Below are 16,276 nucleotides of genomic sequence, written 5' to 3' on the forward strand. Positions count from 1 at the left end.
CAGGACCTTTGGAAGAGCAACCAGTGCTCTTAACCTCTGAGCCATCTCTCCAGCCCAGGGAACCCCTATTTCTAAGACAATAAAAACAGGAAAGGAGCTTGCTAGGGCCTGAATGTCTGTATGCCCAAACATCAAAATTCCTGGCAATATTCTACCCTGAGTGTGATAGGATAAACAGGGTTTTTTTAACAGATGGTTAGGGCATAAAAATATCCGACTCTCTGAACAGGACCAGAGCCTATAAAAGAACACCACAGAGATGCCACCATTCTTTCCACCGTAGGAAGGTGTGACCTATGGTGAACCAGGAAGTCAGTCAGGAGTCACAGCCAGTGCCTTGAGCTTACTTTCCAACCCCTCCCACTCACCACCCACCCCATGCACCCTCTACCCCCACCCCCAACTGAGCAAGTTTGTTACTCATAAGCCCCCCCAGTTAGTCCTTAGGTTACAAAAACCAAACACTAAGCAAGACTAACATCACAGGTAGCCAGGACAGAAGCGTCAGAGCTGCCCCTGCACCAGGATCAGGAAAGTCACAGTTCTCACAGAAGGGAGCAGCTAAAACACAGCAGGGATTCCCAGGCCAAAAAAAAAGCATCCAAAAAGGCAGAGGCTGGCGATGTGTCTTATTGATTTAAAAGTGTTGGTAGTTGGCTGCATGTGGTGGCACACACCTTTACATCTTTAATCCCAACACTCAGGAGGCAGAGGCAGGCGGATCGCTATGAGTTCGAGGCCAGCCTGGTCTATAAAGTAAAGTGAACCTAGGACAGCCAGGGCTACACAGAGAGAAATCCTGTCTCAAAAACAACAACAACAAAAAAAATGTTGGTAGTGTTATCCCTTGATGGGAAAAACATTTTGACTATGTTTTCGAGGGCTTTTCTACAAGGTACTGAGGCCACTGGAGGAGCTGGGCAGTGGGGCTGAGGTCTCCGTGGACGGCCATCTGAGCAGATCCTTTGTTCCTACTGCCCTAGCGTTGACAAGGAATGTGATCCTTGCTTGGCAAAAATAAACTCAAGTACACACGACCACACTTACTTAACAAAATGTTCCTGAATACCCACCAGGTTTTAAAATACACATAAATTAATCTCAACTGCAAAGAGAAATGTCCAATCTATCTACACTGTGTTGTTGATATAATGTGTTAAACCTGAGTGGCAGGATGACAGTAGCTTTCAATTGTTAAAATTGTCCGTCTCTTATTCTCTTCTTCCAATCCCCAAGAACAAATATGGCGAAGAATTCAAAATCTAAGACATGAACTATGCAGGTTTAAAGAACAAAACAGGCCGGGTGTGGTGGCGCACACCTGTCATCCCAGCACTCAGGAGGCAGAGGCAGGCGGATCACTATGAGTTCAAAGCCCGCCTGGTCTACAAAGAGTCCAGGACAGCCAAGAATAACACAGAGAGACCCTGTCTTGAAAAACAAGAACAAAAACAAAAAGAACAAAATGGAAGGACCGTCCACCCCTTCGTTCCTCCCACCTGCTGATGCAGTACTCTTTGTCTCCGGGGATGCCCAGGTAGCGTGGCCTTTCGCCCGTGGCAATGAGAAACTTCTCGGCAGAGTAAATTTTCTCTTTGCCTTTGTTATTCGTTGCCTGCAAAGGAAACAGTGTCAACTCACAGTCAGTAAACTTTACAGTCAGTAAAGGGTGCTGACACAGGGTCTTCCCTCAGTTCTCCCAACAGTTACCGTGTGCTAGCAAGTGACAGACAGAGGCACGCATCCAATCTGGCCTGAGGCCCTGAACTCCCACCCACCCCACAGAAGGCCCCAAGATGCCTGACAGCAAAGTAACCAAACTGGGCAATCTGAGGCACATCCACCTTAACCTTCACGCCTTATTTGATTTTCTGAAATGGTTTATCTCCAAACACCAATGAGAGGTTTTTTGAAAAAGCAGCAGAGGAGCACAGACTGCAGCTTTACCTTGATCTTGTGTGGACCAATGAATTTGCCGTAAGCGTTCTCGTAGACAACCTTTTTCTCCCGAAGGGCTACCCGGTAGCCCCAGTTGAGCGAGCCGATGTGATTCTGCACCGACTCTGTCATTTTCTCCCAGTTGTGTTTAACTGCGTGAAGAGAGAGTCTGTTTAGTCCTTCCGACTGCCCGATGAGCCTCTCGGCAGCCTCTCACCCGGAGCCAGGCAGTTCCAACCCAGAACACATTCCCCTGGAGCGCAAAAGCCACTTTCCCACGCTCAGAATTCAAAACTACAACCCAAACGCTTCTCTCCTCTACTGAGAGGTGAACTGGTAGTTTTACTTTGGACTCTAAACACCGATTTGTGGGGGAACAGGGTACCATTAAGACTTAGGACTCCATCTGCAACAGGCTCAGGAAGGCTCTGCTCTAGCCAGGTGTGGAGTGACAATCACAGGCCTGTCATCGCTTTGGTCAGTTTACTTTTACTGAAATATAGGCAAATTCGTTTATATACCATCTCAAGCTGTTTTCACAATATGAAGACAGCTCAGTGGTTACTCCACAAACTGTATGTCAGCTGCCTGCTCCCCCCCCAACCCCCACCCCACAAACACTTGCTTTATCTACAAGTTTGCTGGTTCCTTATTCAGAGAGCTTTTATCTCATTGTCCCTAAACCCTCACCTGGGAAAAAAGTTTCCATTCTATAATTACTAAATACTAGATTCCAAAACGTCAGCCATCTTTTTTGATAGGCACATGCCTACACTGGCTCTTAGCTGAGCAGTGTCTCCCAGTTTGGACTACGGGATAAGACAGAGATGGCTCAGAGGTTGAGAGGACTGTCTGCTCTTCCAGAAGTCACTGAGTTCAATTCCCAGCGGCCACATGGTGGCTCACAACTATCTATATAATGTAATCTGATGCCCTCTTCCGGTGTGCAGGTGTTACATTCAGACAGAGCATTGTGTACATAATAAATAAAATAAAACCTTTTTTTAAAAAAAATTCAGTCTTAAAAATAATACACCTTGGAGCTGGAGAGGTGGCTCAGTGGTTAAAAGCACCACCTGCTCTTCCAGAGATCCTGAGTTCAATTCCCAGCAACCACATGGTGGCTCACAACCATTTATACTGTGATTTGACGCCCTCTTCTGGCATGCAGGTGTATGTGCAGCTAAAACCCCCATACATTAAATAGATAAATAAATCTTTACCAAAAAAAAAAAAAAAAAAAAAATACACCTCTAATCCCAGCACTCGGGAGGCAGAGGCCAGCCTGGTCTAGAGTGAGTTTCAGGACAGCCAGGGAATACACAGGAAAGGAGAAAAAAAGAAAATCACCACCCACAAAAATCAACCTTTAATCACTGGTTAATCACTGTTAGAAATGACCAGAAAACAGATAAAATACTCAGGAGATATGGAGAAAACAAGTCCTAGGGAGGCTGTGGCTTAAGAGGAAACAACAGACAGAGGCTTCTCTCAGGAAAACATACTGATCAAGCAGCTTGCCCTCTGAGCACACAATGAAGCCAGGCCTGTGGTACTTAACGGTGTGCTTCCTGAATTGGCACAACCGCACAGAAACTGGTCTGTGGCTTTATGGAGAATAAACTACAGACCTTTGATTTGCATATCATAAAATATTAGACCTAAGCTGGGCATGGTGGCGCACACCTTTAATGACAGCACTCAGGAGGCAGAGGCTGGTGGATCCCTGTGAGTTCGAGGCCAGCCTGGTCTACAAAGTGAGTCCAGAACAGCCAAGGCTACCCAGAGAGACCCTGTCTCAAAAAAAAAAAAAGTTAGACCTAGATCTGACTTTAAGAGATCAGTTCGGGGACTTATGACATGTTAAGAGCCCTGGCTGCTAGGACCAGAGTCCAATTCCCAGCACCCACATGGCGGCTCACCAACTGTGTCCAACACCCTCACACAGACACCCATGTGGGCAAAACACCAATGCACATAAACAAAGAGAGAGCAGCTCACTTTAGGGGCTATGGAGCCAAGATACTTGGAGGCCGATGCTGTGGGGAGCCTGGAAGAGGCTGCCTGCCTAGCCTCAAACTCTCACCTATTACAATTAAGTACTGCCCACAGCCCTGAATGCCAGTCACCACATCCCATAAGCTCCGAGGGTTCTGAAATTTTACGATCCACAGCCCTGGCGCTAACCCGGGCCATACTGGCAGACCCCCCTCTCAGAACAGAGCTTCAGGTAGCCAGCTGGTACACTGCAAGACCACAGCTCAGAAGCCCCTGCCCCCCCCCCCCACCCCATACCTGTGTCGTCGACTTTCCAGCCATAGTTGCGCGAGTCCTTCAGGGCTTGTCCTAGTAAAGCTGCCTGGTGCATCAGTTTTTTGGGTATGCAACCCACGTTCACACATGTTCCTCCGAGACCTGCAACAATAGAGAGGTCAGTTTGTAGTCCACAGGGGGCCTCAAGTATTAGGATGCAAGGATACATCGTCATTACTACTATTATTGTTATTGTTGTTGTTACTGTAATGTAGCCAATACTGTTGAAGTTTGTTCCTAAGCCTCACTCTATTTCCAAGGCTACAGAGCCTAATGTACTGAGCAAAGAAAAGTCACTCTGAAAGAAAACAGACAGATTCCCGCAACTTCTGTAACTTCCAGATTCAAAATGGTAGGCGGTGATGCAGAACTTGAAACTTCACTCTGGGCCCAACCCTTTACCTACTACTGAATCTACACACAGAAATGAAGGGGCGGGTACACCAAGCGGGTCTGAAATACACATGAAATTGGGTGTTTATGAAGGAAATTCCTAAGGAAGCAGCCTACAGTTTTCACTGATTCGCCAAAGAACTCCTATGTGAAAAATCCTCTCCCCCAAAACAGCAATCTCAAAGCTTACAGAACAAAGTGCAGGCAGGGAGGGAGGTGGCTGTGGAGCTCATAGTTCACAGGCATGTCCTCTGAGGACAATACCACACCCCCATCCCCGCCACGCTGTGTCACCAGGAAGTCCAAATTCCACAGGTCAGGGACTAGATCCAGCACCAAGAACAAGCACTGTCTGAGCGCTAACAGGCTGCCCGTTGCCATCTTATCTGGCTGTTCTGCCTGCTGCTGATGTGAGCAGTTAATGATCTCTATAAAAGGTACTGACCGTTTCTCTTCCCTCAACTCCTCAAAGGCCCTCATTACCTGTCCCCCCCATTCACTGGTCCGGAAGTCCCCAACTTGGCCTGTAAGTGCTGTGCAGTCTGAACTGCCTTTCCCCGCCCCCCTTTCTATTTTTACTTATTGTGCGCACCTCCAACAACCCGGCTATACCCACCATCTGCCTCGGAGCCTACGGATCTGCTCTGTGAGAACGCTAACGAACACTGCCTGCAAGTCCAACTTCAGCCTTTAGCCCATTGGTCCCATCCTCTCCTGCAGCGCCTCTAGCGGGCACCTCTTCAGAACGCTTGCCTTACCACCCCCATAGCTGACCCTCCTCTACCCTGGAGGCCCCTCTTTTCAGTACCTGTCACCCCCAGTGAAGTTCTCACTCATCTCGTTTCCCACTAACGTCTAAGTTCTACGGGGGCAGGAACTTCTACAGCGAGTTCACCGCGACAGCCCCAGGCTCCTGGTCCCCGGGCCGTCGACACACATTCGACCAATGAGCAGCCAACCTGCATTCATTCACCAAGACTCAGAACGGCTCTGGCTGGCTTATGTGATGAGACCTCTGAACACAGGAGAAAGAATGCCTAGGAAGCTTCTCCACTGTGTAACAGATCCTGCATCGACCTTTAAGCCAGCTTGTGGTCAGGGCATCTGTCGAAGCTAATCTACAGCATTTAACCGGATCACACGGGAGTGTTGCGTTTTGTCCTTTCTAATCTTTGTTGTTTTATTTTTAAGGTGGGCTTCTGGAGTCCTTGCCATCACCGCCAGGGGAAACCACACGTGCAGCATCTCAGAAACTCACCCCATCTAGTTCCCAGAGGAGTGGGTGTGACGAAATCCAAGACCAGCACCTTCTTGTTAAATTTGGCTGCCTCCTGGGAAACAAAATTATTCAAATGGGTTAGGTTAGCAATAGGCTAGGCCTGGGGGCGAGCGCCCGTCTGCGGTTTCTACGCTCTAGAGCCTGAAGCAGGACCAGGCTTAGATCCAGGTCTGGGAACCCAGCACATAGTGTTGGTTAGCTCAGCTCTAGGACAAAGCCAAGACACTCAGGTGGCTTCCAATTACACAGACTGTAGCTGTGAAACTGTTGAAACAGCTAGCCGGCCTTGGATGACTCCTGCATGACTCCTTCCGGACAGTAAACCTGGAAAACACCTAGGCGCTTGTCTCACCCTGTACCCTGGAAAGCAACTTTTTTTTTTTTTTTTTAAATTTTTATGTGCATAGGTGTGAGGGTGTCAGGTCCCTTGGAACTGGAGGCATGGACAGTTGTGAGCTGCCACATAGGTGCTTGGAATTGAACCCCGGTGCTCTGCAAGAGCAGCCAGTGTTCTTAACCACTAAGCCACGTCCCCAGCCCCGAGGCAACGTCTTTAAAGGAACTTCTTTGTCAGAGTAGTTGTGACGTACCAGCCACCGGACCTGCAAAGGTTATTGGAGAGCAAGGACGGAAGCCCTGTGTCCTTCAGCAAAGTGACTCAATTCAAGGGGGGGCTTCTGGGGGCCACCTTTACAGGCTGATGTAGGCAGTACCTTAGAGGGCTGAGATCACTTCTGGGAAGGATGGCAGGCCTGAAATTCACAGAGGCAGCAGCATTTCCTGTACCTCAACGATGCTGGGGGCAGATGTTCTTCCCAGTCAAGCCCAGGACTGACTAGCCATTCTCAAATCGCCCCATATACATCGGGGATAAACTAGTTTTAATCAAGTTTAAGAAATCAAACTGAGCCAGGCACGGTGGCACACACCTTTAATCCCAGCATTTGGGAGGCAGAGGCAGGTAGATCGCTGTGCGTTCAAGGCCAGCCTGATCTACAAAGCAAGTCCAGGACAGCCAAGGCTTCACAGAGAGACCCTGTCTCAAAAAACTAAAAAAGAAATCAAACTGTTTACTGGAGAAGAAGAATTATAGAGAGATCAAAGTGGTGGTGGTGGGGGGGGAGCCTCAAATGTTAGTTTTTAAAAAATGTATGTAGGAGCTCTGGAGAGATGGCTCAGAGGTTAAGAGCACTGACTACTCTTCCAGAGGTCCTGAGTTCAATTCCCAGCAACCACATGGTGGCTCACAGCCATCTATGATGAGATCTGGTGCCCTTTTCTGGAGTGCAAGTATACATGCAGGCAGAACACTGTATACATAATAAATAAATAAATAAATCTTTTAAAAAAATGTATGTAATTTCAAACCATTTCCACACACCTTTACTATCCTTGAAAAACAACAAGAAACAAATTTTAAATGAAATTAAGTGTGCCTTAAATCACTGGGCTCTCAACTTTTTTCATGAAGATCCAACATTTCAGTTTGGAAAAGCAATTAATAAAGTGGTCCCTTTATCCGTCCAGCTACCACCCAGATGCCACAGCACAGGGGGCCTTACCTTAGCTGCTGCCAGTCCTCCCGAGCCTCCTCCAATGATGATCAGGTCGAAGTCATACGACCCAGGGGGGTCTTCAGAGCTGTTCATGGCCGGCAGCTTTTGAAGTTGGCTTTTTTGATATGGCTGCAGGACAACAAGAGAAATGAAAAGAATTTAAGTGAAAAGTGGCCATGTCCAGAAAGCTTCGTAAATCTTTCTTTAAAGAAAAGCAAAGGCCATTCTCAAAGAGGATGTGTCGACTCTCACTGCGGCTACATATGGAAACCTCTAGCCTTCCTGACGGGGAACCTTTCCCATCCCTGCTACCTACCTCAAGTGTTCACTCACGTTCTACACACTGACAGCCCATCCAAACCACCGGACACACCTCTCCGAGTGTGACACTGTTCTCTCCCAGGACCTGGTGTTACAGGCATGAATTAACTTATACAGAGTGGGTTTCAATGTGATATTTTCATACTGACTTCCCAGGGATTTTCTTTCCTTACCGGATTTTATTTATTTATTTATTTATTTATTTACTTATTTACTTATTTATTTATTTACGGGGGAGGGCACGTGCCACAGCATAGTTGAGGACATCAGAGGGAAATCTGCCAGAGTCAGTTCATCAGCTTGGTAACAAGCCTGTCTGCTGAGCCATCTCACCAGCCCCCCTTCGTAGTTTGTTTTTTCCCCTCAAACAGGGTTTCTCTGTGTTAGCCTTGGCTGTCCTGGACTAGCTTTGTAGGCCAGGCTGGCCTCAAACTCACAGCGATCCACCTGTCTCTGCCTTCTGAGTGCTGAGATTAAAAGCGTGTGCCACCAAGCCTGGCTCTTCCTAGAGTTTTTAAACTAGGTTTTAAATTAGGTTTCCCTCACTTTGGGAGAAACAAAACATACAAACAAAAAACCTTCTGCTGAAATTCTCCCAACTGCACAGTGTGAGGCAATGTAATTTAGCAATCACCTTTACCTTCTAGTCAAAGACACAATAGTGGGCTAAGGTCATAGGTTAAAGGTCACAGGCTGAGAAGGGGGTCTGGTAAATAATGAACACAGGAAGGCTAACACAGCAACTGTAAAACTGGCCAAGTATTTAAGACTTTATTACACTGTGTGTGTGTGGTCGAGACTCAAATAGTTAAAATCTCTTGAAAAAAAAAAAACCAAAAACACTGACCAGTATTGATGTGTATGTGAAGGCATGCCTCTGCCTCAACAGGCTCCTGTCTAAGTTTGGAGGGTTTATTGTTGGAGACAGGGCCTCACTATGCAGCGCTGGCTGTGTAGACCTACGCCTGTCTCTGCCTCCTCCCAAGCGTAGAAACTAAAGGTATGTACCACCTCCCCTAGCTTCAAACACATGCATGCTTTCTACCACCCAGGCCTCGCAAGACATTTTAAAGCTCATTGCTCTATCCTACATGTCTGAAGTTCTGTTTAGTTTTTGTTTCCGTATTTGTGTGTATTGGATTTTAAGAAAATATTTTAAAATACTCTTTTTTTTTTTAAAGATTTATTTATTATGTATACGTGTTTGCCTGCATATACACCTGCTTACCAGAAGAGGGCACCAGATCTTATTATAGATGGTTATAAGCCATCATGGGGTTGCTGGGATTTGAACTCAGGACTTCTGGACTCTTACCCTCTGAGCCATCTCTCTGGCCCTTAAAAATATTCTTAAAATACCTTTTCATTCTGGTATATACCAGTGTATGTATAGCTTGCTTTATTTATTTATTTATTTATTTATTTATTTATTTATTTTTGGTTCTTCGAGGCAGGATTTTTCTGTGTAGCCTCGGCTGTCCTAGATTGACTTTGTAGACCGCCTATCTCCCCAAGTGCTGAGATTACAGGCATGTGCCACTGTGCCTGGAGTCTGTATGTAGTTTTACATATAACTAGTTGCATTCTTCATTGGTTTGGAACACTGTTTTAGCAATACGTTCATTATCACTTTATAAAATAAAACCCTGGCCTGCTCGGGGTTAATGACTGAAATCAGTAAGTACAATAAAAGTATTTTTTAGGGCTGGAGAGATGGCTCAGAGGTTAAGAGCACGGTCTGTCCTTCCAAAAGTCCCAAGCTCAATTCCCAGCAACCACATGGTGGCTCACCACCATCGAGATCTGGTACCCTTTTCTGGCGTGCAGGAGTACACGCAGGCAGAACACTGTATATGTATGTGGTAAGTAATTTTTAAAATATATTTTTTAATCGTTTTATCCTTAGTATCTAAAAAACCCCAAACTTACCAGCCCAGACTGCGTGTTTTTCTCCTGCCTACAATCAGATGTAGAGGGTGGAGGACAGACACGCGGGTCAGGAGAACAGGGCGTCTGGGATGTGGAGGGGGGTGCCGCCGACGAGCGTGCAGCAGGAGGCAGCGCCCCACAAGTGCCCCTCAGCAGCACATGAGGCACACACAGCGGCTGGGGGGCTGGAGGGAGGAAGCCCGGAAACCAGCAGCAGTCGGGGCAAGTCTGGGCCACCCAGACGGTCTGCATAAAAGGTCTCACTCGAGAAGCTGGGAAACCCAGCCAGCATTCGTCAACTGGCATGATGGCCAAGGCTTCTCCTCCTCCAATGCAGGGCACTGTGGAGGGGAAAACAAGCTGGTAACAACAGCCTCTCTGATCAAAGTATCAGGTAAAGTCGGATAACCAGTATGGCTCCTCCCAAGGGGTCGCCAAGAGCAAGAGGCTCATCTGTTGGTTTTAAAGAGTAAACAAAAACAAAAACTTAAAACATGTTTTTTGAAAAACAAGGAAAAACAAACAACAACAACAAAAACAAAACAGAACAAAACAAAAGACCACTGTGAGGCTAAGGCAATAGAACAGCAGTTGAGTGTACTGTTCTTATAGAGTCTAATTCCCAGACACCAGCATTCACACCCATGCACGCAGGCCTGTTTTACAAGACGGAGGTGGGGGGGGGGGGTAATGGCTCAGCAGTTAAAAACACTAGCTGCCGTTCCAGAAGACCTGGGTTCAATTCCTTGGAGCCAACCTTTTACAACACCTAAGGCAAATGAGTGAGAACAAATGCATTCTTAACCACCCCAGCATCCTAAAAGGCCACCTACACGCCCCCTTCCAAAGGTTTACAGTGTTCTTTATCAGAATTCTGTATACAACACGGAGTTTTACACTTCAAGCTTGAAGTCCAATTGTATCAGCCAGTTACTAACAAAAACTTTGCTGAAGGTATAACCAGCAAGATGCAGGCAACTGAAACACTCAGCTGAACCTAAAACTGAACACTATACTTTCATTTTAACACTACTTAAAAAATCGAACTGGCTATCTGTCCGGCTAAATGGTGTTCCCCCTCATAATATAATCAAACACAAACAGCTCCCCGGGATAGTTACCAGCCCTGACTTTAAGTCTACTCACACCCATTCTGGTTAGACACACCCAGCCTCCAAAACTGCAATAGGTGGTGCTGTCTAAACTATTGGGTGCTTGGCCATTTGTGACAGCACAGGATGGAAACCCACACAGCCACTGTAAACCCAATTCTAGGTAAGACAGTGCTCCACCACACTCCTCCAGCAGCCATGGCACAAACACTAGGGATGGATGGAGAATTCTTGCTATACCTGAAGCACACTCTATGCTAGGAGAAATCACTACGAGTGCTGCCAGCCTAACAGTCGAGAAGTTTTCTTTTCTTTTCTTTTTTTTTTCCTCTCTTTTTGGTTTTTCCAGACAGGGTTTTTTTCTGTGTAGCCTTGGCTGTCCTGGACTAACTTTGTAGACCAGGCTGGCCTGGAATTCAGAGATCCACCTGCCTCTGCCTCCTGAGTGCTGGAATTAAAAGTGTGCGCCACCACGCCTGGCTAAGGAGTTTTCTAAATACGCCCGCCCATGAGTCACAATTCCACACATGTGAACTTGTTTTCTTACCTAGAATGCCTTCTCCACTGGTGTGGTGGTACACATCGTTATTAATCCCAGCAATGAGAGGCAGAGGCAGGTAGGTACAGGCAGATCTCTGTGAGCTCCAGAACAGTCAGAGCTACATGGTGAGACCCTGTCTCAAAACCAAACCACGCAGAATGCCTTCCTGCTGTCTAATTTGAACACACCTTGCTTGAACCTAGCAGTATACACACACTTTGTTAAGGTTGTTTATACAAAAAAAAAAAGGGGGGGGAGGGTTGCCCTTTTTTCTCTCTTTCCCCAGCTTGGTGAAAAGCCCCCTTACAGGACCTTTGGTTCACCATGGCATCGCAGTGAACCCTGGTTTTTGTTTTTTAGTAAGTTGGGTAAACTCAGGAGCTTACTAAGAATATCAAGTGGGTTACAAGAACACTTCCCATAGACACGATAATGAATTTTTAAGGCTAAAACCTTGTAAGTCATGGAGGAAAACACACTGCACAGTAGACAATTTCATTTGTTCGTGGAAATGGTTTACTAGGGAATATGCTTCTGTTTGGACTTTATTTGGAGATACATCAGTACAAGATGGAGCTATACACTACAAACAAAAATCTCTAGTATGAGTTTTTGATCATAGCTTCTGAAATTTCAAAGGTGGAGACGATATTTTTCCAGTCCTGTAAACTCAGAGATATAACTCCTTGTTTCCTGCCATAAGAACAGGAATCATTTTCTTCATCCACCTGGTTAACATTGGTTGGCTCTAAAATTGGCAGTCTGTCTTGGTCAAGCCTTATTCTTGCAAAGCCATCCCTGATGATAAAAGAAACATAGAAGATATTCTCCACAGTGCGAGAAAACGAGTTTGGGTCGACCACGAACTCAAAATATGACACCGGAGTATCAGGGTACTTTTGAAAGTAGGTCTGCAGCAACCCCAGGATTTTTTCCACTTCCTTTTCTGTCGTCTCCTGGTTGGCATGCACGTCGCCCATCTTCCGTAACTTCGTAGGCATATCCCCATTTCCTTCCATTTTGCAAGCTCTTTTGTGGTGTTCAAGCCGGGGCTTCCGTGCGGAACGCTCTGCCTTAAAGGAGCCGAAAATGAAGTGGAACGTTTCCGCTCGCAGCATCCAGGACGTCGCTTCCTTGTTCAGCATACCCCAGAAGGTGTGCGCGACGCTATCACTGCAGTTGCTCAGCTCTTCGCACTCTTCTTCCACCCAATTCAGGCCCACAAACACCAGCAGTAAGTCACAGAAGGCAACCTGGTTAAAAAAGCTCATATCGGAGTTTAGCTGCTTTGCTTTTTCTTTACCCAGATCAGAAGCCAACACCAGGAACTGGGCGTCGAGGGCCGCCTCTCTGGTTCCGCTCACTCCGTCGAACAGCACGTTGGCTTCCTCCAGGGCCTCAGTCAGCGAGTTGCTGGCGGTGTTCACGATGTCCTCGCGGTTCTGCTGTACCGTGTAAATGAGCTGCCGGTACTGCCTGCGGATCCTGCGGCACTTCTCTCGGTCCACCGCCAGCTCCAGGAGGTCCGGGTGCATGGCAGAGTCTTCAAGGCTCAGGTCACTGTCGTCGGAGCCACTGCCCGGACTGTCGTCGTCGTCGTCGTCGTCATCGTCGTCGTCGTCGTCATCGTCGTCGTCGTAGTCGATGTAGTCATCATCGTCTTCCTCCTCCTCTTCGTCATCACAGTAGTAGTCATCGTCATCGTCGTCATCCTCCTCCTCCTCCTCCTCCTCCTCCTCCTCCTCCTCCTCCTTCAATGGTACCTCTTCCTCCTCCTCCGTCCGCTTCACTAGGCGGCCCCAAGCCAGGCTCCTGTCCAGCTCCTCTCTTTTTCCTTTGCCTCCAGTCAGGGAACTTTCTCCTTTAGACATGGTGGCGGTGGGCAGGTTAACAGCTCCAGAGGGCTACCTTACCACGACGATGGCAACTGCAATGGCAACTGGCAACTGAAAGCCGTTGGAGTCTCAGCCTCCTGCCCATGCGCGAGGGGCACCTCGCCCCGCCCCCAGCTCGCTCTCGCGCGCGCGCTCTCTCTCTCTCTCTTCGTGACCACACCCCCAACCTTCAGCCTCAAGCCAGGTCCCTGCCAATTCAAGCGCCCAGATGCTCCTAGTCACACAAAGGCGATCTTAAAAGCGGCTCCACTCAAAGCTGGAAGAACGAACAGTAGGCAGGAGGGAGCTGTGAATCTGGAAGCCTGCCAAAGGCTAAATAAAGGCTTTTAATACTGTACAGAGAGGGTCAACCTGACTCCTAAAGGAGGAGCAAACCAAGTTTTTTAACACCATCCGTGTTTATCATCCGCCGGGTGAATAATGCGCTTTGGAAAACCTACATACCAGCTCACGGGAGACCCACGGGGCAATTAAAGTGGCTCAGGTTACCAGTACAGTACACAGCCATGTAACAACGTAAGGAGTGTTTTATTTCTAGGTACAACAAACACACGCCCAGCTCACCACAGAAAGCGCGACTGGAAAGGCACCCGTGGTCGATGGTGGAGGAGCTCTGGGAATAAGCAACTACGAGGCCCTTTTCCCTAAACCCTGGGGAGGGCGCAAAGGGAAGCTAGGGCAAAGCTTCTTGCCATGGATGAAGAGCAAAACAACATCTGTAAGTATATTAAATCATTCCGTAGTCCTTATTTAACTGCAGTTTTATCCAGGAGCAGAATTACCAGGGCTGGGCATGGTGCCAGCAGACACCTTTAATGCCACCACTTGGGAGGCAGAGGCAGGCAGAGCTCTAAATTCGAGGCCAGGGCGGTCTGCACAGTGAGTTCCAGGATAGCCAAGGCTACATTTAAAAACCCTGTCTTTAAAAAAAAAAAAAAAGACAAGACAGAGTTTCTCTGTGTAGCTTTGCCTGTCCTAGACTCACCAGGCTGGCCTCAAACTCAGAGATCCACCTGCCTCCACCTCTCGAATGCTGGGATTAAAGGTGTGCGCCACCACGCCTGGCCCTCTCAAAAGTGCTTTTTTACTCACAAAGTGGTTAAGTTCTTTTTCACTGCTTTAGGAACAGTACTCTTTTAGGCTGAGATGTAGTTCATCAGTTGTATTTTTGCCCAGTATGCATGAAGCCCTGGCTTTGACTGGTCCTTAGCACCAGGTGCTGGCGGTGCACAGCTGTAATGCTAACGCTTTGGGGGGCAAAGGCAGGAGGAACAAACTCAAAAGTCATCATCAGCTACAAAGGCAGTTTGAGGCCACCCAGGGGTACTTGAGACCCTAACTCAAAAAACAAACGGGGGTGCGGGAGGGGGAAAGTGGGTAAGAACAGCACTTTTCAAGAGTTAAATTGTCAGGGAGGGTTAAACAAAAGCATATTCTACCGGAACAAATTTATCAGTGTAGGAAGAAAAAAAAACTTGCTCCAAGAAGTTGAAAAAAGCCCACTCAGGTTTCAAGGAATGAGAAGTTATGTTGACAACTCGTGGAGTATGCCCGCCTAACAGCCACCGCAAAGCTGTCCCACAGAGAGGCCGCGTTTGCACAGAAAGGTTTTTTTTTTCCCTCACGGGTGACTCCGTGGGTTTCACTAGGAGTCTTTAAAAGCACAGTACCCAAAAGAGACTGAGTAACTTCTCTTTCAAATAAAATGGATTACATCATCTCAACCCAACGCCTTCCTTGCACCTGCTGATCATACCAGTGCCACGTGCTACGGCTACCAGTGAGCTGGTAGTGTTACCCAAACTGGACCCAGGGGGGCCTTGAGCATGCCAGGAGATCCCTCTACCACTGAGCTACACCCTACATCCTAACAAACGTACGTTTAAGTGTGTATATATTATCACACAGATCTGTGTTAGCGATAACAGGGTAAACCGCCTAGCTCGATGCTGACAGCACAGGCGCCTGATCAGCCAGCTGAAGTGACCTCTCTCTTCCCGAGCGACAAGGGCTCGGCTGAGTGCCATGCTAAAGGCACTGTGACTGTCAGATGGAAAAGTCTAAGTGGTTTCCCAATGCGCTACTCAGAACCAGTTCTGAACAGCTCAGGGGTTTTGTGGCTGACAACCCACCTTCAATGAAATCAGAGCCTTCAGAGTTGAGTGAGTCTGTGCGGCTTGGGCACTTAATGCATTACTTACAGAATGAGTATACAGGTAAAGTGTCAATGTATGGAATGCATAGGAAGAGCTAAAGGGACACATGGAAGGAGGACGTGTACCATCCATCTGATTTGGTAGGCACAGTGGAATGAAGTCTCATCCAGCAAGCCTCTAACATATGGAGATCTACTATATGCCGAAACTATGCTAGGAACACTGGGATCTGCGTGGGCTCCATCCTGGCACCCAAGTCAGATCAGGAATAGCCACCTGTCTCAGCAGAGCAGCAGAGTGCAGACAAGGTGGGGGTGGGGGATTCGGACACGCAACCCTGCCTCTGCCTGGTAGCCAGCTGTGTGATCTGGGCGGGCTCCTGTAACTCTGGAGGGCTTCATTTTCTTACCTGCAATACTGGATGACACACCTTTCATCGGGGCAGCTATGAGGGTCCAGCACACAAACAGTTGTTATTGTCAGTAAGAGGCACATCCATTTGGATAGGGGTACTAACATACCCTTGCGAACATGGGCACACAAAGTAAGCCTGCCTCTCCACCTTGATATAAGCCAAGCCTGAGAATTATCTTTGGTGGGTTTCCTAAGGATTCGTAGGGATGCCGTGGGAACACAGAAGTAGTTGGGCCAAGTGATGCATTCTTCCCTGAACAGGTATTCACCTGGAAGAGTGGGTCTGGACAGGAAGAGCCACCAGCCATCGAAATACACTAACCGAGTGGGGAAACCCAGGAAAGTGCAGGTGCTTGTACTCCCAGGAGCTCACAACAGCTTGGGAGGAGAGTGCATGAGACGAAAACAGGTTGGCTCTAGCCCAAGATG

General features: G+C 47.6%; 2 protein-coding genes across 7 annotated transcripts in view; both read right to left on the bottom strand.

Annotated features, from left to right (window-relative positions):
* Window positions 1-16,276, bottom strand: part of TXNRD1 (thioredoxin reductase 1) — an 83,420-nt gene that overhangs the window by 16,433 nt on the left and 50,711 nt on the right. For 4 of the 6 annotated variants that reach the window (XM_084796301.1, XM_084796304.1, XM_084796302.1 and 1 more), the window contains 5 exons: window positions 7,486-7,608; window positions 5,903-5,975; window positions 4,234-4,353; window positions 1,948-2,090; window positions 1,500-1,615 (listed from right to left, as the gene is read on the bottom strand). In XM_084796301.1, the coding sequence (XP_084652427.1) occupies window positions 1,500-1,615; window positions 1,948-2,090; window positions 4,234-4,353; window positions 5,903-5,975; window positions 7,486-7,608 (575 nt within the window). Of the gene's footprint in view, window positions 1-1,499; window positions 1,616-1,947; window positions 2,091-4,233; window positions 4,354-5,902; window positions 5,976-7,485; window positions 7,609-9,729; window positions 10,071-16,276 lie in introns of all 6 variants that reach the window. The other 2 variants (XM_084796300.1, XM_084796299.1) reach the window with 1 other exon arrangement.
* EID3 (EP300 interacting inhibitor of differentiation 3) lies at window positions 11,852-14,934 on the bottom strand. Its single transcript, XM_084796319.1, has one exon. The coding sequence runs from the start codon at window positions 13,251-13,253 to the stop codon at window positions 11,982-11,984; it is 1,272 nt and encodes a 423-aa protein (XP_084652445.1). The 5' UTR covers window positions 13,254-14,934; the 3' UTR covers window positions 11,852-11,981.

This window comes from Acomys minous, assembly GCF_964271855.1.
Source record: "Acomys minous genome assembly, chromosome: 9".
Classification (NCBI taxonomy): Eukaryota; Metazoa; Chordata; class Mammalia; order Rodentia; family Muridae; genus Acomys; species Acomys minous.